This window comes from Aotus nancymaae, unplaced genomic scaffold (assembly GCF_030222135.1).
Source record: "Aotus nancymaae isolate 86718 unplaced genomic scaffold, 86718_ANA_hifiasm-v0.15.2.pri h1tg000028l, whole genome shotgun sequence".
Lineage (NCBI taxonomy): Eukaryota > Metazoa > Chordata > Mammalia > Primates > Aotidae > Aotus > Aotus nancymaae.
The window spans coordinates 27,965,494-27,992,231 of NW_026988441.1; the positions used below are offsets into that span (position 1 = coordinate 27,965,494).

At 53.3% G+C, this 26,738-nt stretch overlaps 1 protein-coding gene across 1 annotated transcript; it reads right to left on the bottom strand.

The window, feature by feature from the left end:
* Positions 1–1,149: 1,149 nt before the first annotated feature.
* NIBAN3 (niban apoptosis regulator 3) lies at positions 1,150–21,479 on the bottom strand. The gene is made up of 15 exons (XM_064381657.1): positions 21,365–21,479; positions 19,634–19,764; positions 17,934–18,059; positions 16,456–16,570; positions 14,549–14,716; positions 12,694–12,809; positions 12,507–12,611; positions 12,171–12,333; positions 11,347–11,537; positions 9,680–9,838; positions 8,514–8,630; positions 8,315–8,422; positions 5,799–5,910; positions 4,576–4,659; positions 1,150–2,034 (listed from the first exon to the last, which is right to left on the bottom strand). The coding sequence occupies exons 1-15, from the start codon at positions 21,417–21,419 to the stop codon at positions 1,922–1,924; spliced, it is 1,863 nt and encodes a 620-aa protein (XP_064237727.1). The 5' UTR covers positions 21,420–21,479; the 3' UTR covers positions 1,150–1,921.
* Between the last annotated feature and the right edge of the window lie 5,259 nt (positions 21,480–26,738).

Consider the following 26,738-nt stretch of genomic DNA (forward strand, 5'->3'; position numbering starts at 1 on the left):
GGAAAGGTCAGGAATATCTCATTGTCTCAGGGGAGGCTGAAAACTCCGGATAGAATGGGAGGAAACTGTCTCCATGGAGTGTGACAGTCCCTCTGTAAGCTGAACCAAGAACACAGGGGAATCCCTGTGGAACCCACTCCGGAAGCAGCTGCAGAGTTCGTGAGAGTGGAGAGGCTGCCAATATCTACTTAGCAGATGACTTTTCTGGCAAGCAGCGGGAGGTCGGGAAAAGCTGCTCTCCCAGCCGGGAAACTTGATACCAAGTTAAGATTTACAGCTAGGAAACAAGCCCAAACGGCTCACAGCAAGCCGAGAAAAAAAAATCTGTAACGTGTATTACGAAGCCTTCATATCCTTCAGATTAAAAAAGTGATTAGATATCAATAAGAAAAATATAAACAACCCTGAAAAGTAGAATAAAGCTATGGACAGGCAATTCATAAAAAACCAAAACTACAAACATGCAAATGGCTCATCAATATATTTGGATCATGTTTTTTGAGCCAGGGTCTCACCCCCATGGCCTGGGCTGGAGTACAGTGGTACAATCACCACTCACTGCAGCCTTGACTTCCCAGGCTCAGGTAAATAGGTAAATCTACCATCTCAGGTTTTTGTTTTTTTTTTTTTTTTTTAGTAGAGATGGGGTTTCGCCATGTTGCCCAGGCTGGTCTCAAACTCCTGTCCTCAAGCAATCCAACTGTCTCAGCCTCCCAATGTGCCGGGATTACAGGCATGAGCCACCACTCCCAGCTATTAATTTGTATTTGTTTGTAGAGACAGGGTCTCACTATGTTAGCCAGGCTGGTCTTGAACTCCTGAGCTCAAGTGATCTGCCCGCCTCAGCCTCTCAAAATGCTGGGATTACAGGCATCGGCCACTGCGCCCAGTCATAATAAACTTATTTGTAAGTTCAATTTAGTCAAATTCAAAATAAAAGAATGATATTTCTGTGTGTGTCTAATTGGCATAGTTTTTTCTTTTTATGAAAAGTCCGGCCGGGCGTAATGGCTCACGCCTATAATCCCAGCACTTTGGGAGGCCGAGGCGGGTGGATCATGAGGTCAAGAGATCAAGACCATCCTGGTCAACAAGGTGAAACCCTGTCTCTACTAAAAATACAAAAATTAGCAGGGCATGGTGACGCGTGCCTGTAGTCCCAGCTACTCAGGAGGCTGAGGCAGGAGAATTGCCTGAACCCAGGAGGCGGAGGTTGCGGTGAGCCGAGATCGTGCCATTGCACTCCAGCCTGGGTAACAAGAGCGAAACTCCGTCTCAAAAAAAAAAAAAAGAAAGAAAAGTCCTTGTGTTGAGAAAGGATTTGGAAGCTGGACAGGGTGGATCTCTCCTATAATCCTAGCACTTTGGGAGGCCAAGGCAGAAGCATTGCTTGAGTTCAGGAGTTCAACTCCAGCCTGGGCAACATAGCGAGACCCTCTCTCTATTATTAGAAAAAAAATGGGTTGGGCTCGGTGGCTCTTGCCTGTAATCCCAGGACTTTGGGAGGCCGAGGCGGGCAGATCACTTGAGGACAGGAGTTTGAGACCAGCCTGGCCAACATGGTGAAACCCTGTCTCTACTCAAAATACAAAAATTAACTGCGCATGGCAGCAGGTGCCTGTAATCCCAGTTATTCAGGAGGCTGAGGCAGGAGAATCACTTGAACCTGGGAGGCAGAGGTTACAGTGAGCCGAGATCATGCCACTGCACTCTAGCCTGGGCGACAGAGCAAGACTCCGCCTCAAAAAAGAAGAAAAGACTTGGAAAAAAAATACACAAATGCTGCTGCTCGGAGTATAAAATGGCAGTTTTCTGGAGGGGCAGTGGGTACAAAAGCCTGAAGATGGCACATCCATTTTGGCCCAAAAATTCCACTTGTAGACATTTATCCAATAGAAACAAGATAGATTCGGGTGAAGATTCAGCTCTGGAGTGTTTCTCGGGAAGGTGGTGGGCCGAGTGGCTGGATCTGGGCGCCAGAGCCCGGCTGCCTGGGACAGGCCGCTCCTTCTCGCTCAGCCTCAGTTTCCTCGTCTGTATAATGAAAAATATCAAACAGACATCAAAAAGTCAGACATGTCGGACATCTGGTATGTAATAAGTGCTTAAAAAATCAGAGCTAATAGGCCAGGCACAGTGGCTCATGCCCGTAATCCCAGCATTTTGGGAAGCCAAGGCAGGCGATTCACGGGTCAGGAGATGGATATCATCCTGGCCAAAGTGGTGAAACATCGTCTCTACTAAAATAAAAAAAAATTAGCTGGGTATGGTGGCACCTGCCTGTAGTCCCAGCTACTCAGGAGGCTGAGGCAGGGGAATCACTTAAACCCAGGCGGTAGAGGATGCCGTGAGCCAAGATCGTGCCACTGCACTACAGCCTGGGGGACAGAGCAAGACTCCATCTCAGGAAAAAAAAAAAAAAAAATCAGAGTTAATAGAAATGTTGGCCGGGCATGTGGCTCACGCCTGTAATCCCAGCACTTTGGGAGGCCGAGACGGGCAGATCACCTGAGGTCAGGAGTTTGAGACCAGCCTGGCCAACATGGTAAAACCTTGTCTCTACTAAAAATACAAAAATTAGCTGGGTGTGGTGGTGGGCGACTGTAATCCCAGCTGCTCAGGAGGCAGGAGATCGCTTGAACCCAACAGGTGGACGTTGAATTGAGCTGAGATCGCGCCATTGCACTCCAGCCCGGGGGACAACAGTGAAATTCCATCTCAAAAAAAAAAAAAAAAACCATAGGCCAGGCACAGTGGCTCGTGCCTGTAATCCTAGCACTTTGGGAGGCCGAGGCAGGTGGATCACCTGAAGTCAGGAGTTAGAGACCAACATGGTTACTGACCAACATGGTGAAACCCCGTCTCTACTAAAAATACAAAAATTAGCTGGGTGTGGTAGTGCACGCCTGTAATCCCAGCTACTCGAGAGGCTGAGGCAGGAGAATCGCTTGAACCTGGGAGGTGGAGGTTACAGTGAGGCAAGATCCTGCCACTGCACTCCAGACTAGGTGACAGAGACTCCATTTCAAAAAAAAAAAAAAAAAAAAAAGCAATGTATAAGCAGCCAAAATATAAAAGGGTGAAAGAGAGGAAAGAAGGTTCTCAGAGAAGGAGCTAAAAGCAGCTCCTAAACCTCCCGAACAAAGGTGAGGGGCAGCAGGTAAGGCTACCTGGTGGACAGCCTTCTGTTGAAATGACAAACACACCTACTTTAAATTCGGAGGTTTCATATTGTGGGATCTGCCCACGGGAACCTGCATTTGCAAAAAAGGCATATACAAGATAATTCCCTGTGGCACTGGCTGTTAGTATGAAAGACGAGAAACCAAATGCCAATTGGTGTGGTTCTGGTGAAAGAGATTCAGGGGCCCATCCACAATCCTTCACATCCGATTGCAAATCCTCAAATATTCTGACACTCAGAAGTTTGTATTTGTTAGTTTGTTTTTTTGAGACAGGGTCTCTCAATGTGGCCCAGGCTGGAGTGCAGTGGTCCAATCTGAGCTCAATGTAGCCTCCATCTCCTGGGCTTAAGTAATCCTCATGCCTTAGCCTCCTGAGTAGCTGAGACTACAGGTGCGTTCCACCACACCCAACTAATTTTTAAACTTTTTGTAGAGATGGGGTCTTGCTATGTTGTCCAGGCTGGTCCCAAACTCCTGGGCTCAAGCAGTCTACCCGCCTTGGCCTCCCAGAGTGCTGGGATTGCAGGCATGAGCCACTGTGCCTGCCTTTAGAAGTCTTTCTAGGACTGTTTATTTATTCAAGTTAGTGTAAATATTGATCAGTTTCTCTGTCCCAGATCAGCTGGGAAGTGTATTAGTTAGCTACTGCTGCATAAAAAATTATCCCCCAAATTATGCCCATCTTGCAAGCTCTTGCTGGTGGTAAACCTAAGGCCCCCATCACTACAATCTCCCTTTCTAAGTTGATAACAGGAAGCAGCCATTGGGAGATGTCCCCTAAGTCCCGGCATTAGAGATGAAATACAAAGGCTGGACATCGCGGCTCACATCTGTAATCCCAGCACTTTGGGAGGCCGAGGCAGTCAGATCACCTGAGGTCAGAAGTTCGAGACCAGCCTGGCCAACATGGTGAAACCCCGTCTCTACTAAAAATACATAAATTAGCCAGGTGTGGTGGTACACGCCTGTAGTCTCAGCTACTTGGGAGGCTGAGGCAGGAGAATCACTTGAACCTGGGAGGTGGAGGTTGCAGCGAGCTGAGATCATACCACTGCATTCCAGCCTGGGCGACAGAGCTAGACTCCTTTAAAAAAATTTAAAAAAACAGAGATGGGACACACATTCACCACAATTTCATCTCCTGAGGGCTGAGCTCGCATGCATGTCAGAGGCCTGCCTTAGAGGGTCCCTCTGTGGCTCAGATACACTCCACAGCTTCCCACTGTGCTTGTTCATGAGCTTGGCCAGCCTGGCTGGGTAAGGAGGCAAGGTACATTCTGTGCCATCCATGAACCCACACACGACAATCCTGTACACCCCATGCAGGCCCCCACCTCCCCACCCCCAGCAATCACTTTGGCATGTTCCAGAAGCCTGTGAAGTTCCCCACCTGCTTCCTCCTGTTCCCATGGGACCTCCAAGCAGCCATCCAGCGTGCAGGATACATCACTGGCACCAAGGGCCTTTTTCAATTCTGAAATGAGATGAACTCTTGGACATACCTGGGGAAGCCCAGGCACCAAGGGGCTTCCCTGCATTTTCTTTTTTTCTTTCTTTCAGAAATTCAGTGGGTACCCTGCATTTTCCCAGAGAGACTACAAATGTCTCAGGTAGGAATCCTGAACAGGTGGCTCACATAAAGCCTCTCTTCAAGCCCACATCCATGGCAGACATTGCTAGCCAATCCCTGCACCCTTCACCAAGCCTGGACACCACCAGTTTCACCTCTCAACACACTGCTCTGGGCAGAAATGACAAATCAATTTAGGATGGACCCACTCCCCGCACTTTGGGAGGCTGAGGCAGGCAGATCACCGGACGTCAGGAGTTCAAGACCAGCTTGGCCAACATGGTGAAACCCTGTCTCTACTAAAAATACAAAAATTAGCTGGGCATGGTGGCGCATGCCTGTAGCCCCAGCTACTTTGGGAGGCTGAGGCAGGAGAATTGCTTGAACCCAGGAGGCGGAGGTTGCAGTGAGCCAAGACTGTGCCACTGCACTCCAGCCTGGGCAACAGAGTGAGACACTCTCTCAAAAAAAATAATAAATAAATAAAGATGGAGTCTCACTCTGTCACCCAGGCTGCAGTACAGTGGCATGACTTTGGCTCACTGTAACCTCTGCCTCCCAGGGTCAAGCAATTCTCCTGCTTCAGCCTCCTGAGTAGCTGAGACTACAGGTGTGCACCACCACACCCGGCTAAGTTTTTATATTTTTAGTAGAGACAGGGTTTCACCATGTTGGTCAGGCTGGTCTCGAACTCCTGACCTCAAGTGATCTGCCCGCCTCAGCCTCCCAAAGTGGTGGGATTACAGGGGTGAGCCACCACGCCCAACCTCTATCGATAGTTTTTGAACTCTGCCTCCTCCTCATCCTGAGAACTCCTATACATCCCTCACAGCCCCAATCCAAAGGCCCTTCGTTCAGAGAGTTTCCATCCCTGACCCTCTGAGCACCTCCACCCTGGACCCACTCTGGCCAAGTCCTGACTTGAGGTCGGATGGCAAGTGTTCACAGAGAGTGAGAGGTTATGGGGCCCTGGTGGGACTCGGTACATACAGCCAGTGGCTGCCAGGCTAGGCTCCCCTGAGCCGTGGCAGGGTGGGACTCACCTCGGTCAATCCTCTGCAGCAAGCACCCGCGGATGACGTCCTCATAGATGCCCTCGGTGGTCAGAGCCTGGCTGCCCACGGCAAGGACATCCCCCTCAAACTCAGGCAGCTCCTGGAACCATGGCAGGTTAGGGGCTCAGCTGGAAGGGAGGGACTCTAGAGGCCTGCGTCGTGGGTTTCTGCCCTAGCCTTGGGCTTGATTAGCTGTGGGGGAGGGGGCGTTTGGCCTCAGTTTCCTTATCTTTATTTCTTTAAGTTTTTTTTTTTAATTTAAAAATAAACATGGGACGGGCGTGGTGGCTCATGCCTGTAATCCCAGCATTTTGGGACACCAAGGCGGGTGGATCATGAGGTCAAGAGCTGAGATCACACCACTGCACTCCACCCTGGTAACAGAGCGAGACTCCATCTCAAAATAAATAAATAAATAAATAAATATTCTGCTTTGGAGGAGCTGTTTATATATTTTTTAAAATTAAAAAAACAAAATAAAATAAAATAAACAGGTCTTGGCCGGGCACAATGGCTCATGCCTGTAATCTCAACACTTTGGGAGGTTGAGGCGGGTAGGTCAGGAGGTCAGGAGTTCAAGACCAGCCTGGCCAGGATGGTGGAACCCCGTCTCTACTAAAAATACAAAAAATTAGCTGGGCATGGTGGCGCGTGCCTGTAATCCCAGCTACTCAGGAGGCTGAGGCAGGAGAATTGCCTGAACCCAGGAGGCAGAGGTTGCAGTGAGCCGAGATCTCCAGCCTGGGTAACAAGAGCGAAATTCCGTCTCAAAAAAAAAAAAAAATTCGCTGGGCATGGTGGCAGGCACCTGTAATCTCAGCTACTTGGGAGGCTGAGGGAGATAATTGCTTGAACCCGGGAGGCAGAGGTTGCAGTGAGCTGAGATCGCACCACTGCACTCCAGCCTGGGTGACAGAGCAAGACTCCATCTCAAAAATAAATAAATAAATATAAAAATAAACAAGTCTCACTCTGTCACCCAGGCTGGAGTGCAGTGGCACAGTCATGGCTTACTGCAGCGTCAACCTCCCAGGCTCAAGCGATCCTCTCACCTCAGCCTTCCAAGTAGCTGGGACTACAGGCATGCACCCCGCATCCGGCTAATTCTTGTATTTTTTGTAGAGATGGGGTCTCACTATCCCAAAGTGCTGGGATGACAGGCATGCGCCACCCCACTGGGCCTCAGTTTCCTTATCTTTAAAATGGACTCAGTGACCCCTATTCTCTACCGTTGTGGAAAGGATTCATGAGATTAATTAGACACAGCAAGTCACACCTCACAGGGAGTATTGTGTCTCAGCTGGGACTCCCCCGACCCCCAGCCACTTCCTCTGGAGGATTCCGTTTGTACCCATGTCAGACACCCGCCTGGTGCCCCTGAGCCCTGTGTGCCCAGGCACCTAGGACTCCCCCGACCTCCTTCGAACTCTCCCACTCATTAAGTCCCAGCCGCACCCACCTCGTCACTGTTCCTTCAACACGCCAGGCATGGTCGGGCCTCAGGGCCTTTGCACGTGCTTTGCCCTCTGCCTGGAATGCCCTCCCCGGGACATGACCCGTGCCTTCATTTCACAGGGAGATCCTTCCTGACTCCTGATAACCCCTTACCCAACCCTTACCCAAACTCTCCATCATCCGCCTCCCCTTCCTCTGGTGCCCATGTCACCTGGTGAAATGTGATGTATGACACCCATCCCAGCTCTGTCTCAGCAGACACAGGGTAATGAGCCCCATCACAGGCAAAGCAGATGGCATTGTGAAAGCCCAGAAAAGCCACCTGACCCAGCTCCGGGGTTCAGGGCACAGAAGCCCCTTTTTTTGAGATAGGGCCTTGCTCTGTTGCCCAGGCTGGAGTGCAGTGGTGTGATCCTAGCTCACTGGAGCCTCGACTGACTGGGCTCAATTGGTCCTCCCACCTCTTGGCCTCCGGAGTAGCTGGGACCACAGGCACATGCCACCACGCCTGGCTAACTTCTGTTCTTTGTTTTTTTTTTTTTTTTTTTGAAACGGAGTTTTTATCTTGTCACCCAGGCTGGAGTGCAATGACGTGATCTCAGCTCAATGCAACCTCTGCCTCCTAGGTTCAAGCGATTCTCCTGCCTCAGCCTCCCGAGTAGCTGGGATTACAGGCATGCGCCACCATGCCTGGCTAATTTTATATTTTTAGTAGAGACGGGGTTCCTCCATGTTCATTAGGCTGATCTTGAACTCTCGACCTCAGGGTCTGCCTTGGCCTCTGCCTCCCAAAATGCTGGGATTACAGGAGTGAACCACCATGTCTGGCCAACTTCTGTACTTTTATAGAGATGGGGTTTCACTATGTTGTTCAGACTGATCTCCTGGCCTCAAGCAATCCACCTGCTTTGGCCTCCCAGAGTGCTGGGATTACAGGCGTGAGCCACTGCTCCTGGCCAGAAGTCTCTAATGCTCAAAGAACATTCTTGCCTGCTTTACGTGGATGTGTGGCAATGCTCAGACCACCTGCATGCTTCCCATTAACTCACCTTCCTGCAGTTTGGCTCGAGCTGTCTCAGCACAAAAGGTAAAAAGATGCAGAGACCCCAGCTTCGGATGAACCTCCTCTGCGCCAGCCCGCTGTCCGATTCGAATTTCTGCACAACACACCCAACGGTGCATCTAGTGACCATCTGAGCACCCAGGCCCCACTGCCACCCGGTGCCACCCCATACCCGCAGACCACACCTTCAGCACACGCCCCCTAACTCTCTCCAGCCTCTGGGCAGCCTGGTCACAGTTGAGGGCCGTGGTCAGACACTGGTCGGCCAGCTGCAGGAAGGTGGCCACGGCGTCAGCCATGAGCTGTGGGAGAAGATGCTATGATGACCCCAGAATCTGTGATCCAGCCTCCTGGGCCCCCGCCTGCCCAGCTGACCCTTTCTCAGCATCCAGCCTGCCCCAACCAGCCACCTCTCCCCAACCTCCTCCTCTTTGTCCCAGGAAACACCATTCCCCTCCTCTCAGGACCTGGGAATTGTCCAGTCTGTGGGGAACTATGTGGAAACTGGCAGAAAGCCCCCTCCCTCTGGGGGATGGTGCCAGGGTGCCCAGAATGGGGAGCAGAGAGCCAGCTAGAGTTCAGCCTCCTCCACTGAGCGCTCTTGTGCAGTGCACAAACTGAACAACTGTGCCAGATGGAACTGGATCATCTCACTCTCTTCCTCTGTCACCAAGTCCATCAGTAGGTCCCATCTCAGACTTCAAAACAATTCTGACGAGATCGGGCGCGTTCAGGGTGGTATGGCCGTAGACAACTTCAAAACGATTCTCACTTCTCCCCACTGACATCCGCAATCCTGGTGCAGGCCTCCTCTCTTCCTCCCCTATTCCTGCCCCCAACAGCCTGTGCTCCCTGTGGCAGGCAGAACTTCCAGCCACGCCCTCTCCCTGCTCACGCACCTGCTCTGGCTCCCCATTGCCCTCAGGAAAGAGCCCACCCCTTAGCCCCATACTCAAGGCACTCAACGATCTGCCCGTCCATCTTGCCAGCCTATCTTCCCCATTTCTAAAAAATTGCTCCACGTTCCCCAAATGCAGACAAGTGCTCTCAACACCGTTCACTCGGGACTTGTGCCAGCCTCATTCCTCCCACTGCTGCCCCATGTTGGAAGTCCCCTCCTCCCAAAAGTCCCATCAACCCCGGAGATGGATCAGGAATGTCCTTGGCGCTCCTTGTACATTCTGCCCCAGCTCTGTCCAGCAGGTGTGGCGCCGCCTGGAAACAGGCTCATGTCCCCATGAGACTGGAAGCCCCGCTGAGTCTGTCTCAATTATCGTGATCTCTCCAGGACACACTTAGTGGAGGTGTTCTTCGCAGGCCGGCCTCCTCCCAGGCTCCTGCTCACCCTCACCTGCTGTGCAAGATCCTGGGCCGCAAACACGAGGCTCTGCATCCCCAGGAAGCCAAACGGTGCTGCCAGCTGCCCCAAGCGCCCCCGGCTCCGCTCGGTCTCACGGTAGCATGTCTGCATCAGCGCCAAGTCCCACGGCATCTCCCCAAATGAGTAAACCTGTGTTCCCGGAAGCAGTTTGTGTGTGGGGGGGGTGGTTCTGTCAGCTGATTGCAAAGGGCCAAGGACCCCACAGCCAATTCACCAACAGAGAAACCCAAATGAAAACACATCCCGCCTCAGTTGTCACCAAAGAAACTCAAAATAAAGTAGCGGTGGGCCGGGCGTGGTGGCTCACACCTGTAATCCCAGCACTTTGGGAGGCTGAGGCAGGCAGATCACTTGAGGTCAGGAGTTTGATACCAGCCTGGCCAACATGGAGAAACCCCGTCTCTACTAAAAATACAAAAATTAGCCAGGTGTGGTGGCGTGCACCTGTACTCCCAGCTACTTGGGAGGCTGAGGCAGGAGAATCGCTTGAACCCAGGAGGTAGGGGTTGCAGTGAGCCAAGATCACACCACTGCACATCAGCCTGGGAGACAGACTCTGTGCCAAAAAATAAAATAAAATGAAAGGAGAGGTGAGGCATGGTGTCATGGGTATAAAATGATAAAACCTGAAAAACTATAACATGAGGTGCTGGCACAATTGAAAGGAAATGAGTGCACTCAGTTGGACCTGGATCTATGGCCACCTCATGTCCTCTCTGTGCTGGGCCCTGGGGTTGCAGAAATGGAATACTCTAAGCCAGCCTTTGCTTACAAATTGGGGGCGACAGAGTATAGAAATCTCCCCCAGTGGTATGAAAGTGAGGCTGTGATAAGAGAAGCACAGGTTACCACAAGACATAGAGGGGGACCAGGGACAGCTCCTGGAGAAGGTGATTAGGAAGTAGAAGGTGAAGAATGAGTTGAAGGTTGCCTGGCACATAGTAGGTGCTGCTTTATGTATGCACGTATGTATGTACGTATGCATGGATGGATGGATTTTAGGTGCTGCTTGAATATCAGATGCACTGAGTTGACCTGCTTTGAGCAGAATTCTCTGGCTCACGAGACCGCATGGGTTGTTCCCTGCAGGGGAATGGGAGGAGGAGTTTGGGGGGTGATCTCAGAATGATTTTGCTAAAATGCCACTCTTCTCATCCAACTACTTTTCCCTCACGTTTTAAAACTGTACTTCGTGGCCACTGCAGTGACACACCTGTAATCCCAGCGCTTTGGGAGGCCAAGGCAGGCAGATCGCTTAAGCCCAGGAGTTTGAGACCAGCCTGGGCAACAAAGCAAGACCCCGTCTCTACAAAAAAATTTAAAAAATAGCTGGGCATGGTGATGTGCGCCTGTATTTCCAGCTACTCGGGAGGCTAAGGTAGGAGGATCAATTGAGCCTGGGAGGTTGTGGCTGCAGTGAGCTAAGATTGTGCCACTGAACTCCAGCCGGGGTGACAGAACGAGACCCTGTCCCCAAAACAAACAAAACAAAGCAAAAACTGTGCTCCAGTGACTATAGCATGGTGATGGGTCCACAATAAGTAAAAAGCAGCCTAAAACAAATTCAGAGGTTTTCAACAGGAAAGACTCAACACATCACCCGCTGGCCCGCTGAACCCCTACCCACGGGAGCTCACCTCCCTACGCAACCGCGTGCTCGAGGGGCTCTGGCGCAGGTGGCCGGACAGTCGGTCCATGCCTTGAGCCAGGAGGGTCCGCACCACCTCGAGCAAGGCTTCCACGGCGTCCAGCAGGGTCTGAGCGACACGGGGCAGCTGCGGGTCCACATGCCGGCGCAGGCACGACTCGAGCGGTCCCTTGATATCCGCTGGGAGTGGAAGACACTGGCCTGGAGTCCCCTCCGCAAGGTGCCTCGCAGATGGGGATGGGCAGGGGCCCTAGTTCAACAGGGCGAGGGGGACCCGAGCAGGGACGCTGAGCACCCTCTTCTACCTCACTGTAGTGATGAGAAAACTGAGTCTCGGAGGGGCGGGCCGAGTCGGGATTCCCGAGTCTTTGTAGGAGCCACCTTGGCCCACCCCTGCCCAAGTATCAGCCTTTACTCCCACCCGTCCCCGGCTCTTCCACTTTCCAGGCCGGCCCAACCCACTGTGGCCCAGCTCCGGGCCTCAACCCCTCCAGCCTCGGCCTCAAGGCCACGCCTATCCCCCGCTGAGGCTCCGCCCTTGCCGTATCCAGCACAGCCCTCTCAGGACCTTGGATCTTTGGGGCAGACTCTAGGCCCCGCCCTAGTGCCACGCCCACAAAACCACGCCCGCCACTTTCTAGCTTAGGCCCCGCCCTTCCCCCGTTCCCTTCCACATTCTAGGCTTGGCCCCGCCCCTCCCCGACCACGCCCCTTATTCACACAAGGCCATGCCCATTCCTCACTTAGGTCACGCCCATCTGTCCCCAGCATTGCCTCGCCCCTCCCAGCCCAGACCCCGCCCCTGAGTCTCACTCCGCATCCGCCCAGCCACGCGCGCCCGCAGCCGCAGCAGCTGGTCCACGTCCGGGCGGATCGTCTTCTCCAGCGACGCAAGCAGCTCGTCCTTTTCGGGCTGGAAGGCGCGGAGCCCGGCGGAGGCCCCGGCCAGGACAGCTGCGTAAACGGCGTCCAGAAGCTGCCCAGACCGGTCGAGGGGACCCCATGCGGGACAGGAGCGCGGGAGAGAGACGAGACGCGGGTCGGGGATGGGGGTCAGAGAGACCAGGAGAGAATTTAGGCAACAGTCGTGGGAAGGAACCCGAGCGCCCGGATCCCGCCCCCTGTGCCTGGGTCCGGATCCGTGCAAACCTCGGTCCAGGTCCAGGCGCGGGCGCGGCCGGCCCCCTGCAGGCCAGGAAGGGTCTGGGCTCGCAGCGCGGGAAGTTGCTCCCGCATCAGCACCGCGGTCAGCACCTGCAGGAGAGGGGGCCGTGAGCGCCGCGGCCGGTCGGAAGGGGTCCTGGGGGTCCCGGTGGCGGCCTCGCGGGGCACTGACCTCGGCATCTGAACCTAGGGTAACGTCGTCGTCGCCAAAGTGGCCTTGGTGCTGCCGGTAGAGTCGGACGGCGTCCAGGAAGGCCCGGGCAGCAGGGGCCTGGCTTCGCTGCAGGACTGAGAGGGGCTGGGCCTCAGTGCCTGCTCATAGCTCAGTGCCTGCCTGGTTCCCTATGGCCCGGGGAGGAAGCCCTCCTCCTGGCCAGGTCCCCAACACCCAAGTCTCACTCATCTCTGGAACTTTGCACAGGCAGTGCCCGCCACAGAGAACACATTCCCTCAGGGTCATCACCAGCCCTTAAGGCACCTTTATTCAACTTAGAAGGAACCCTCTACTGGCAGCCACAGTCCTGTGACCAGCAGTTCAGACCATACATACCGCAGACACTAGCTGCTCCTCCAGTTGCGTCGTTTGTGCAGTTAACAACCTGCCCAACTGTGTGTGTCAGTCCTGCTGGTCCTCTACTTTTTTGCTTTCTCTCTTTCCCTCCCTTCCTCCTTCCCTCTCTCCCTCTTTTCCTTCCTTATCTTTCCTTCCCTTTTTTTTTTTTATTTTTATTTTTTGAGACGGAATCTCGCACTGTGGCCCCGGCTGGAGTGCAATGGCCTGATCTCCGCTCACTGCAACCTCCGCCTCCTGGGTTCAAGTGATTCCCCTGCCTCAGCTTCCTGCGTAGCTAGGATTACAGGCATCTGCCACCATGCCCAACTAAGTTTTTGTATTTTTAGTAAAGACTGGGTTTCACCATGTTTGCCCAGGCTGGCCCTGAACTCCTGACCTCGTGATCCACCTGCCTTGTCTTCCCAAAGTGCTGAGATTACAGGCATGAGCCACCACGTCCGGCGTCTTTTTTTCTTTCTTTTTCCTTCTTTCCTTTCTTCCTTCATCCCTTTCTTCCTTCCTCCCTTTCTTCCTTCCTTCCTCTTTCTTTCTTTTTTCCTTTCTTTCTCTCTCTCTTTTTTTCCTAGATAGGGGTCTCTCCATTGCTCAGGCTGAAGTATGGTGACATGATCATAGCTGGCTGCAGCCTCCAAGTCCTGGGCTCAAACGATCCTCCCACCTCAGCCTCCTGAGTAGCTGAGACCACAAGCACAGGCCACCACGCCCAGCTAAGTTTTGTATTTTTTGTACAGATGGAGTTTCACCATGTTGTCCAGGCTGGTCTTGAACTCTTGGCATCAAGTTGGGATTACAGGCGTGAGCCACTGCTCCTGACATATTCCCCCTTTTTCACCTGGCTGGCCCCTCATCCTTTTCAGACCCCAGCTTCCCCTCATCTGGGAAGCCTGCTCTAATTCCCTTCCCCCAGACTGAGCTTCCAGAGAATCCTGCGTGTCTCTATCACAGCCCTAGTCACTTACAACAGCCTGATGTCCCTTCTCACTCCCCCAACAACCCATTTTCTCTCCGTTTTTTTGTTTGTTTGTTTGTTTTTGTTTTGTTTTGTTTTTTGACACGGAGTTTCACTCTTGTTGCTCAGGCTGGAGTGCAATGGGGTGATCTCGGCTCACTGCAACCTCTGCCTCCTGGGTTGAAGCGATTCTCCTGCCTCAGCCTCCCGAGTAGCTGGGATTACAGGCGCCCATCACCAAGCCCAGCTAATTTTTGTATTTTTAGTAGAGATGGGGTTTCACCATGTTGGCCAGGCTGGTCTCGAACTCTTGACCTCAGGTGATCTGCCCATCTCGGCCTCCCAAAGTGTTGGGATTACAAGCGTGAGCCACCATGCCCAGTCTAACAACCCATTTTCTGGGTAAGAAAAGTGAGGCCTGGAGCGGTCCCAAGCCAACAGAGGCTGAGCCGTGTGACCCCAGACCATTAGCCTCACAACTACCAGACCCTTCCTGAGACCCACCTGTGCCCCGAAGCCGGATGCCACCCTGCAGCGCCAGCCTCCAGGCATGCTGTGCCTCCCTGGTGGCTGCAGAGAAGCAGAGGTGCCGGCGGAAGGGGTGCTGGAGGAATAGGGGGAACCTCACAGGCACTTCCAAGAGGGAGTCGGGCTCTTGCTGAGTATGGTCTCCTGAAAACAAACAGAGGAGGTCGCATCTTCTAAACGCTCGTTCACTAGGAGAAAATACCCCTGAAATGCATACAGTAGTCCCTGAAATGGGCAGTTGCTCAATAAACATGAGCCACACCGTGATACTTGCCACCTTCCTCATTCCAGCAGTACTGGGCAGGGCACAGTTTGTGGGGAGGTAAAGTCACCTTCTTCCTTTGCATGCCCAAGGCAGACATCACCAATCCATCCCAGCATTGTTTTCCAGCCTCAGCTTCCTCAATACAGTCCTCCTGGCAGCCACCACCAATCCATCCAAGATGGGATGTTATATGAGACCGGCTTGATGTGGGGCTTTGGAGTTAGCCAGGTCGGGGTTCCAACCTGACCAAACCCCAAACCACTTTCATTTTCTTTCTTTCTTTTTCTTTTCTTTTTTTTTTCTTCTTTGAGATGGAGTCTCACTGTTTCACCGGGCTGGAGTGCAGTGGCACGATCTCAGCTCACTGCAACCTCTGACCCCTGGGTTCAAGCTATTCTCCTGCCTCAGCCTCCTGAGTAGCTAGAATTACAGGCACCTGCCACCACGCCCGGCTAATTTTTGTATTTTTTTTAGTGGAGACAGGGTTTCACCATGTTAGCCAGGATGGTCTCGATCTCCTGGCCTCTTGATCTGCCCACCTTGACTTCCCAAAGTGCAGGGATTACAGGTGTGAGCGACTGTGCCCAGCCTGTCCAAACTACTTTCTAGCTCTATGAGTAGGGCACACGTTTTCATGTCTCTGAGCTGTGATTTTCCTGCCCTACAGGGTCATGCCACTACACCCGGCTGATTTTTGAATTTTTAGTAGAGACGGGGTTTCACTGTTGGCCAGGCTGGTCTCGAACTCCTCACCTTAAGTTATCCACCCACCTCAGCCTCTCAAAGTGGTGTGATTACCGGCACATGCCACCACACCCAGTTAATTTTTGTATTTTTAGTAGAGACGGGGTTTCACCACGTTGGCCAGGCTGGTTCGAACTCCTGACCTCAACTGATCCACCCTCCTCGGCCCCCCAAAGTGCTGGGATTACACGTGTGAGCCACCGCACCTGGCCTATTGTGGGTTTTTGTTGTTGTTGTTGTTTTTGGAGATGGAGTTTCACTCTGTAGCCCAGTCTGGAGTGTGATGGGGCGATCTCGGCTCACTGCAACCTCCACCTCCCAGGCTCAAGCGATCCTCCCACCTCAGCCTCCCAAGTAGCTGGGACTACAGGCATGAGCCACGGCACGCATCCCAGGTTTTACTGTTTTTATCCTTTGCTATTTTGATGCTGGTTCTACAACCTAACTCTTCGTCTCACTCTGGCAAGAGTGGGTGTTTGTTTGTTTTCCAGAGGAAGGATGCTCACCTGGCAATGCTGGAGACATCTGTGGTTGTCGTACCCACGGTGGGGGCCTCATGAGGTCACCTCCTGAACTCAGGTGATCCATCCGCCTCCGCTTCCCAAAATACTGGGATTACAGGCACATACCACTACACCCAGCTACATTTTGTATTTTTAGTAGAGATGGGATTTCACCATGTTGGTCAGGCTGGTCTTGAACTCCTGACCTCAAGTGATCTGCCCGCCTTGGCCTTCCAAGTGGTGGAAGCCGGGGATACTGCTTAACGCCCTGCTGTGCACGGGACGCCCCCACCGCAGAGAATGATCTGACCCCACATGGCAACAATGCTGGGGGTGGAGAAACCTGCTCCTGGGAGACCCGGGACCCTTACCCAAGGAGGCCGGGCAGAGAACATCCAAAAGGTGGAGATATTCACGCTGGGAAGTCAGGAGCGTGTATCCCGTCAGGGCTGTGGAGCCAAGGGGGCGGTTCCCGTTTTCATATTCCTACAAAAGGCACCCAGAACCAACTTGGGACAGGTCCGAACTGTGGCTTCTGTGTGCCAACCGCCCTATCAAGGGAAGATTGCAGATGAGCTGGAAAATCCTCTGCCCCTCCCACCCCCGCTTTCCTCCCTTCCTCTGTCTGTCTTTTGTTTTTGTTTTGAGACAGAGCCTGGCTCTGTTGCCCAGGCTGGAGTGCAATGGCTCGATCTCAGCTCACTGAAACCTCCACCTCCCTGGTTCAAGCGATTCTCCTGCCTCAGCCTCCTGAGTAGCTGGGAGTACAGGTGTGTGCCACCATACCTGGTTATTTTTTGTATTTTATTTTATTTATTTATTTATTTATTTATTTATTTTAAGACGGAGTCTCGCTCTGTCACCCAGGCTGGAGTGCAACGGCTCGATCTCAGCTCACTGCAACCTCTGCCTCCTGGGTTCAAGTGATTCTTCCACCTCAGTCTCCCAAGTAGCTAGGATTACAGGCGTGCACCACCATGCCTGGCTAATTTTTGTATTTTTAGTAGAGATGGGGTTTCTCCATGTTGGCCAGGCTGGTCTTGAACTCCCGACCTCAGGTGAACCACCCGCCTCGGCCTCACAAAGTGCTGGGATTACAGGCATAAGCCACCACACCCGGCCCTAGTTTTTGTATTTTTAGTACAGACGGGGTTTCACCATGTTGGCCACACTGGTCTTGAACTCCTGGACTGCAGGGATCTACCTGCCTCAGCCTCCCAAAGGGCTGGGATGACAGGTGTGAGCCACTGGGTCCAGCCCTCCCTCTCTTTTTTCCCCCTCTCCCTCCATCCATCCTCCCTCCACACCCATAACTTCCTCTCTTCTTCCCTCCTTCCCTTCCTTCCTCCTGTTCCTGCCCTCTCTCTCCCTCCTTTTCCCTTTCCCTCTCTTCCTCCCTCAGTCCCTGAAGTCCTAGCACCCCCTGGCTCCCCGTGTGCCAGGCTGGTCCCATGTGCTGTCTGAGGACCCGCTTGATGAACCCTCAAAGCCCTACATGGGTGAGACGCTATCATCCCATTTCACAGAGGTGGAAACTGAGTTTCAGAAAGGTAGTGATCGCCCCAAGCTCCCCAGCGAGAAAGCAGAGGGGTCAGAGGTCTGACTTGCAAAGGCCTCAAGTGGTTTAAACCACAGCTCTGATGCTGACTTGGGCCTCAGTTTACCCATCCAGCACAGCAGGGGATGGGACGAGATGACCTAAAACAGACCGAGCATATAGAGGCCCAAGACTCATTGTGGGTGATTGATAGAGGTGGGGCTATGCTGAGAGATGGACTCCATAAACTGAGGCTGAGGGGCGTGGGAAGGAGGGACCCAGAAGCAGAAAGGCCACGTGACACTCATTTACCTCCTTGTGGCTGAACCACTCCAGGCGGCCGTCCCCACGCAGAACACAGAAGATCGGCTGCCACCGGGGTGGGTGGCCCCGAAGCTGGGTCAGGGGTCCTCGGTGCTCACGGACTCGGGGCAGCTTCTGTAAGCAGAGGGATCAGCGGGTGTCAGGGGCTGTGGGCTGATGTCCCTGTGTCCCACCACCCAGACAGCTCCTGCTGTATCCTGGGGTGACGCTCAGGTCCTGTGATGCCCCAGGCTGGTCAGAGAGAGTCCCAGGCGGAAAAAGCCTCTGTGTCCACAGCTCCCGGAGCCCCCTGCATTAGTAATAAGCATGGATCCCAGATTCAAATCACACCTCTGCAGTGTAATCTTGGGCAGGCCATTTTGCCTGTCTGTGCCTCAGTTTCCTCATCAGTCAAAGACCCATCTCCTAAGTGGGTGAAGAGTGAGTTGTATGGGGCATGCAACTTCATGGTTCCAGAGACCTCTGGAGGCCAGACGCAGTGGCTCATGCCTGTCATCCCAGCAATTTGGGAGGCCAAGGTGGGGGATCACTTGAGGTTAAGAGTTTGAGACCATCCCGGCCAACATGGTGAAACCCCGTCTCTATTAAAAATACAAAAATTAGTCAGGCATGGTGGCGGGTGCCTATGGTCCCAGCTACTTGGAGGCTGAGGCACAAGAATGGCTTGAACCCAGGAAGCGGAGGTTACAGTGAGCCGAGATCACCCCATTGCACTCCAGCCTGGGCAACAGAGGGAAACTCCATTTCAAAAAAAAAAAAAAGTTGCCAGGCGCAGTGGCTCACGCCTGTAATCCCAGCACTTTGGGAGGCTGAGGCAGGTGGATCATGAAGTCAAGAGATTGAGATCATCCTGGCCAACATGGTGAAACCCCGTCTCTACTAAAAAATACAAAAATTAGCTGGACATGGTGGTGTGCACCTGTAGTCCCAGCTACTCGGGAAGCTGAGGCAAGAGAATTGCTTGAACCCAGGAGGCGGAGGTTGCAGTGAGCTGGGATCATGCCACTGCACTCCAGCCTGACAAAACAGCGAGACTGTCAAAAAAAAAAAAGTTATTCCATTTCACATCAGGATATGCTGGCTTGTTTGAAGTCTTCTACGTCTCATCAGATTGTGAACCCCAGAGGTTAGAGCAGGATCTGTCCTTGTCACTGGACAAAGGCTGCGTGTCCTCATGCCCAGCCCATGATGTGGTAAGAATTACATGTGCAATGAATGGTTTTATTTGTTGGTGGGTTTTTTTGTTTGTTTTTAAAATGGAGTTTTGCTCTGTCGCCCAGGCTGGAGTGCAGTGGCGCGATCTCGGCTCACTGCAACCTCCACCTCCCAGGTTCAAACAATTCTTCTGCCTCAGACTTCCAAGTAGCTGGGATTACAGGCGCACGCGCCACCACGCCCAGCTAATTGTTTTTTCCTTTTGTATTTTTAGCAGAGGCGAGGTTTCACCACGTTGGTCAGGCTGGTCTTGAATGCCTGACATCTGGTGATCTGCCTGCCTCGACCTCCCAAAGTGCTGGGATTACAGACGTTAGCCACCTCGCCTGGCCGCTCAGTGAATGTTTATTCAAACAGTGAATATTTAAAGTCACCCTATGGCATTGGCAAAGGTCTGAGGTTGGAAGCTTGGCTTAGGGAGGGCTCCTCCAGGACCCCCCCCACCAAAGGTCCTCCGCCCCCACAAAACTCACTTTGCTTCGTAGCAACTGACTTCCAGCCGGCTCCTGGGGGCCCAGCTCTCGGGAGATCTGCCGAAGGACTGATGCTGCCAGCTGCCCGCGGTAGCAGGGCAGGAAGTTCCTCAGCAGGGTGTCCATCTGATCTGCAGGGACAAGGGGACAGTGAGCCCAGCGAATTGAATCCGCCCAAAAGACCTGCTTGGGGAGGGCGAAACAGACAGGGAAGCCACCTGGGGCTCCTATAGTTATCCAGAGCTGCCCAACAGTCGTCACCAAATTCCATTCACCCTTCACCCTCTGCGCCTGTTTCCATTAACGTGGCTGGGAGGAAGCCCCTCCCCTTCCCTCTCCCCTCCCCTCCCCCTCCCCCTCCCCTTCTCCTCCCCCTCCCCCTGTCCCTCCCCCTGCCCCTTCCCCTTCTTCTTTTTGACACAGGGTTTTGCTCTGTGGCCCAGGCTAGAGTGCAGCGGTGCAATCACAGCTTACTGCAGCCTCCACTTCCCGGGCTCAGGTGATCCTCCCATCTCAGCCTCCCAAGTCGCTGGGACTACAGAACTACAGGCGCCCGCCACCACGCTTGGCTAATTTTTCTATTTTCAGTAGAGATGAGGTTTCACCATGTTGCTTAGGCTGGGCTTGAACTCCTGGGCTCTAGTGATCTGCTTGTCTTTTTCCTTCCTTTCCTTCCTCCCTCCCTCCCTCCTTCTTTCTCTCTCTTTCTTTCTTTCTGAGACAGGGTCTCTGTCCCCAAGGCTGGAGTGTAGTGGTGCAATCTCACTGCAGCCTTCACGTCCTGGGTTCAAGTGATCCTCCCTCGGCCCCACTTCAGTAGCTGGGATCACATGCACACCCCACCAGGCCCAGCTAATTTTTTAAATTTTTTGTGGAGACAAGGTCTTGCTATGATGTCCAGGCTGGTCTCAAACTCCTGGCCTCAAGCGATCCTCCCACCTCGGACTCCCAAAGCACTGGGAATACAGGTGTGAGCCACACTTTCACTTATAGCTCATGTATCACGTAAAGCTTATGGTTTGCTGAGATTTGACGCAATCACACATCTGTGAAACCCTCACCACAATCAAGATAATGAGTGGATCCATCACACCCAAAAGTTTCTGCATACGCTTTACCTGAGGAGCTTTTCAAAAGCTTTTAAAGCTCCAAAGCACATAAGGGAACTTTCTGTGGGTGATGGAAGTGTCCTGTATTCTGATCTATTTAGGAAGTAGTCACATGGGTGACTACCTCTTTGAGCTGTTGCCCTAAGGTGTATACATTTGACTGTAAATAAAACATACTTCCAGTCTGCTGCCCTGAATGTGGACCCAATGGCTGGAGCTCGAGCAGCCATTCTGTGCCATGAGGTCACCTTGGGCATAGGAATCTACACATGGCAGAGCCATGAGACAGAGGACTTTAGGTGTCTAACTTTTACTAGCCTGCCTGCCTCCACACCTGCAGTTTGATTTAAAAAAAAAAATCCTTATCTTAAGCCACTATTGAAAAAAAAAATCGCAGTGGAATTGCTTGAACCCAGGCGGCGGAGGTTGCAGTGAGCAGAGATCACACCACTGCACTCCAGCTGGGCAACAGAACAAGACACTGTCTAAAAAAATAAAAAAAAGAGGGCATCCTGTGTGTTTGACAGCCCTAGGTCTGACCCCCAGCACCATCTGCTTCATGGAGCCTGTAGACTCGATGGCTGGAGCTCCCTCCCATCCTGTCCACACTCAGGATACTCACCCCTTAGGTGCTGCCGCTGTTGCTTATCCAGAGGGCTCGAGGGCCGCCCGCCCATCCTGCTGCCGTCTCCCGGGGCTCCTCTTCCCTTCCCCGCGACCACCGCTCGCGTTACTCGGCTCAGGAGCACCTGGGTGGCAGCGGAGAGGCTGGAACGCGGTGGGTTCGGAGGCCCCGCCCCTGCCCCACCCCACGCTGCACCTGCGTCCTCCCCGCTCCCCTGGGGCCAAGGTTGCCCGGGGTCAGTGGTTTCTGTAGAGGCTGCAGGGGCAGCCCCAGGGGTAGGTTGTGGGGTATGAGAGAAAGCAAATCATAGCTCGCCTTGGAGGAGGATGGCAGGGCAGACATCTGTCAGAACTGGCCAGCAGTCATCTGTATGGGGGCTGGAACAGGGGGATGGGCAGGAATGGGGCATCTCTCCTGGTGCCACACACAGCCCCACCCTGTGCCGGGTGAAGCTGAACCACACAGACGATACAGCCCTGGCCCAGCTCCCAGGAGTCCCCAGGCTGGGGAGATAGAGCTGGGCAGACACTCCCAGACTGTCCCTGGGGTCAGTGCCGGGGCAGGGGGGCAGATGCCAAGGTCTTAGAGGATGGGGTCCTGACAAGGGCGAGCAGAGATTTAGGGGGCACTGAAGCTTCGTCCCTGATTCCTTCCTCAGGCTTCCATCACTGTCTCACCCACAAGCCTACCACCTGGAGTCAATTTCATTTTTCTTTTTTCTTTTAAGAGACAAGGTCTTGCTCTGTCGCTCAGGCTGGAGTGCAGTGGCACGATCATGGCTCACTGCTGCCTGGAACTCCTGGGCTCAAGCGACCCGCCTCAGCCTCCCGAGTAGCTGGGACCACAGGCACATGCCACCATCACTCCTGGCTAATTTTTGTATTTTTTGTAGGCACGGGGGTCTTCCTATGTTGCCCAGGCTGGTCTCAAACTTCTGGACTCAAGTGATCGGCCCGCCTCGACCACCCACAATGTTAGGATTACAGGCATGAGCCATCACATCAGGCATATTTCACTTTTTAAGTGTCTCTTAAAGGTGTCCCTTTTCTTTATTTTTTTTTTAGACAGCGTCTCACTCTGTCACCCAGGCTGGAGTGCAGCGGCGCGATCTCAGCTCACTGCAACCTCCGCCTCCCGGGTTCAAGCGATTTCTGGGTAATTTTTGTTTGTTTGTTTGTTAGTAGAGTTGGGGTTTTGCCATATGGGCCAGGCTGGTCTCAAACACCTGACCTCAGGTGATCCTCCCGCTTTGGCCTCCCAAAGTGCTGGGATTACAGGTGTGAGCCACCGTGCCCAGCGAAGGTGTCCCTTTTCTCGGGCCCAGACCCCGTCTTCAGCACCCCCAAACCCTCAGTACTGACCTCCTGAAACTCTCCCACTGCCCTCTGGGGAAGCACCACTGAGGCCCCAGCTTCCTTGCTCCATAAGCCCTCCGGCCCCGCTCAGCCCCCTGTAGATCCTGAGGCCTCCATGTGCCTCTGACCCCAGCACTCCTGTCCGGTGCCTGGAGAACTCTTCTGCCTCCTGCACGTGGTGGTCCAAGCTTTACTCCTCAGGTGAAGAGACCAGATGCCAGCCTCTTGGAGAGTCGTCCCTGTGTCCCTGGACTGGTTGGGCACGTCCTTTATGTCCCAGCATCTGACGTGGTTTGGTTAGTTGGGTGTCTCCACCCCTTCACCTGTTTTGTGCCTGGCACAGAGCAGCCCTCGATGTCTGCTGAATGAATGCACGCATGAATGCATGAATGGATGAATGAATGAATGAAGGGAGGGCATACAACCTACACTCAAAGCTGAAATGTGATCAAATGGAGCCATCACAGGTTTTCTGATGAGGGGAGTGTCAAGCCCTGAGCTCTGGATCCAGTCTTAGCTGAGGGAGTGGGCTGGGTCCCTGAAGACCTCTCAAGGACACTGAACACTTCCCAGGGGCCCGGGCTCCAGGCTGGAGGAAGGAAAGCCCAGAGCGTGGCCCCTCAGATGGTAAGATCCCCACAGAGCCTGAGGCGGGTGGTCAGGTCATCACTGAATAGAGAACACGTGTCCCCCAATGTCCACTGTACTATTGGCCTCAGTAGTAGAATCCCTGATCATAGTAGAGCCCATGGCTGTCCAGTGGAGACTCATTTTCCCGACTTCCTTGCAGCTATGTGGGACTGTGCAACCCAGGCTGCCCTCGAAGGTTGAGCAGAAGTGTCTTGGATGAATCCTGGGAAGCTTCTTCATGCTAGGCCTGGAATGTGGACACAATGGCTGGAGCACAAGTAGCCACCTTGGGCCATGAGACAGAATCCACCTGATGACAGGGCAAAGCAATGATGTAGAAGGAACTAGGGTTACTAAAGAATGTGTGACATTGCTCTACCAGCCTTGAATGGTGTCTCTCCAGAGAAAAAGCTAAACCTCCATTTCGCTTAAGTAATATCTGAATATAATCTTCACTAACACCCAGGATTCATTTCTTCTTTTTTTAAAAAAATTGTTTCTTCGGCCGGGTGTGGTGGCTCAAGCTGTAATCCCAGCACTTTGGGAGGCCAAGGCAGGCAGGTCACCTGAGGTCAGGAGTTTGAGACCAGCCTGGCCAACATGGTGAAACCCCGTCTCTACTAAAAATACAAAAAAATAGCTGGGTGTGGTGGTGGGTGCCTGTAATCCCAGCTACTCAGGAGGCTGAGGCAGGAGAATCACTTGAACCCAGTAGGCGGAGGCTGCAGTGAGCCAAGATAGGACCACTGCACTCCAGCACTCCAGTCTAAGCGGCAGAGCGAGACTCTGTCTCAAAAAAGAAAAAAGAAAAAAAACCATCAGATGATATGGGCAAGGGAGAAAAATGCAGCAGGAGGGGATGGAAGATGGGCGTGGAGGGGTCTGGAAGGTAACGCTGCCAAAGACCTCGATTAAAGGAAGTGAGGGGCCGGGGGCAGTGAACATGCCTGTAATCCCAGCACTTTGGGAGGCTGAGGCAAGTGGATCACTTGAGGTCAGGATTTCAAGACCAGCCTGGCCAGCATGGTGACACTCAATTTCTACCAAAAATACAAAAATTAGCCGGGCACAGTGGTGGGTGCCTGTAATCCAGCTACTTGGGAGGCTGAGGCAGGAGAATCTCCTGAACCCGGGAGGTGAGGTTGGAGTGAGCTGAGATTGCGCCACTGCACTCCAGCCTGGACGACAGAGCAAGACCCCGTCTCCTCCAAAAAAGAAAGTGAGGGCCCGAGCCATGCAAAAAGCTGCAGAAAAGGAAATACCGGGCAGCGGGCTCAGCACAGGCAAAGGCCCTGGGGTGGAATGTGCTCAGCGGGCTCCAGGAACAGCCGGAAGTGGGTGCGTCGTACGGACATAGAGTGAGGGGCTGATACTGCTGGGGAGAGGACCAGGTGAAAGGGGCCACGTGGAGTCTTGTGGGAAGGGGTGGATTTCGCTCCCAAGGCAAAACGAAGCAGGAAGGGTTGTCGCTCTCAGGAAAGAGTAGGAGATGGTGACAGCCCCAGGCAGAACTGTCCACATGGGGTCCCTGCTCTGGCTGCTCAATTTCCCTTCACTTCTCGGCCCCATGCCCCAGCCCCTGCCCACCACTCTGGGGCCACAGCCACCTGCCCTTGCCCAGGCCCACAGCTGAGCCGTTTCTACTGGGGTCTCTGTGCTGTTTGTCAACCTCCTTCCGCTCAGGCCTGTCCCACTTCCTCACTCTCACATCTGAGCGGCCCACCGGGACAAGATGCTGAAGGAAACTTCACTTTCTGTGGTTTCGGCTCCACTCTCGCCCTGAACAGTTGCATCCTCAGAGGTTTCAATTCCCACCTCCTGCACAGCTGGGTGCCTCCTCTGGCTCCCCCAGAGAAGCTCACACGTGACTGGGCAGCCCCCATGCACCCACCAGCCTCCCACACTGTCGTCCCTGGGGCCGGGACAAAGGTGAAGGGTGGGCCATGAGCAGATGTACTCTGGGAATATGTGCGCAAGGCCAGCACATCGAGACTAGACTCTCTGGTGCTTTCAAGGCTCTGAGCAGGCCTGCAGTGCTTGGGCCTGTCTGTGCAGTCGGAACTCAGCAGAGGGTTGACTTATGTCCCCCAAAAGACATGTCTACATCCGGACCCAGGAAACTCAGCATGTGACCTTATTCAGAATACTTATTCCAAATAAGCATTTATTTGGAACTTATTTGGAATACGCCTTTGGTATCTTGTGATGGCACCGTCCTGGGCATAGGGTGATCCTAAATCCAATGAGAGGCATCCTCATAAGAAAAGAGGGCCGGGTGTGGTGGCTCATGCCCATAATCCCAGCACTCTGGGAGGCTGAGGCTGGAGAATCGCTTGACCTCAGGGGTTCGACACCAACCTGGGCAACATAGCGAGACACTGTCTCTACAAAAAATGTTCAAAAGTAGCCAGGCGTGGTGATGCGCAACTGTAGCCCCAGATACTTGGGAGGCTAAGGTGAGAGGATCGATTTAGCCCAGGGGATGGAGGCTGCTGTGAGCTGTGACTGCACCACTGCACTCCAGCCTGGGTGACAGAGTGAGACCCTGTCTCAAAAAAATAATAATAAATAAATAAACAGGAGGAGAAAACACACAAGAAGAAGGCCAAGTGAAGGTGAGGAGAGGGATACACTGGAGGGACGCAGCCCCGAGCCAAGGGACGCCACGGACAGGAGAGGCCTGGGACGGGCTCAGCCTCAGACCTTCCAAAGGGAGCCAACACTGAGGCCACCTTGACCTTGAACTTCTGATCTCCACAATGAGGACAGATAGGACAGAATACATTTCTGTTGTCTTTTTTTTTTTTTTTGAGACGGAGTTTCACTCTTGTTGCCCAGGCTGGAGTGCAATGGCACGATCTTGGCTCACTGCAACCTCCGCCTCCCGGGTTCAAGGGATTCTCCTGTCTCAGCCTCCTGAGTAGCTAGGATTACAAGCACATGCCACCACGCCCACCTAATTTATATATTTTTAGTAGAGACGGGGTTTCATCATATTGGTCAGGCTGGTCTCAAACTCCTGACTGCAGGTGATCCAGCCACAAAGTGCTGAGATTACAGGCGTGAGCCACGATGCCCAGCTTTTTTTTTTTTTTTTTTTTTTTAAGACAGTGTCTTGCTCTGTCACTCAGGCTGGAGTACAGTGGCCCGATCTCGGCTCACTGCAACCTCTGCCTCCCAGGTTCAAGCAATTGTTGTGCCTCCCGAGTAGCTGGGATTACAGGCGCCCACCATCATGCCCAGCTAATTTTTGTATTTTTAGTAGAGACAGGGTTTCACCACATTAGCCAGGCTGGTCTCGATCTCCTGACCTCAACTGATCTGCCTGCCTCATCCTCCCAAAGTGCTGAGATGACAGGTGTGAGCCACCGTGCCCGGCCTGTTGT

What these genes read in the sequence shown, in the direction of transcription:
- NIBAN3 (XM_064381657.1), bottom strand. Translation starts at nt 21,419, where the DNA reads ATGGGCGGGCGGCCCTCGAGCCCTCTGGATAAGCAACAGCGGCAGCAC. An exon ending in ACAGCGGCAGCACCTAAGGG is followed by an intron (nt 19,765 to 21,364) that starts GTGAGTATCCTG and finishes TTGTCCCTGCAG; the next exon opens with ATCAGATGGACACCCTGCTG. An exon ending in TTAGGGGGCGTGTGCTGAAG is followed by an intron (nt 8,423 to 8,513) that starts GTGTGGTCTGCG and finishes TGTGTTGTGCAG; the next exon opens with AAATTCGAATCGGACAGCGG.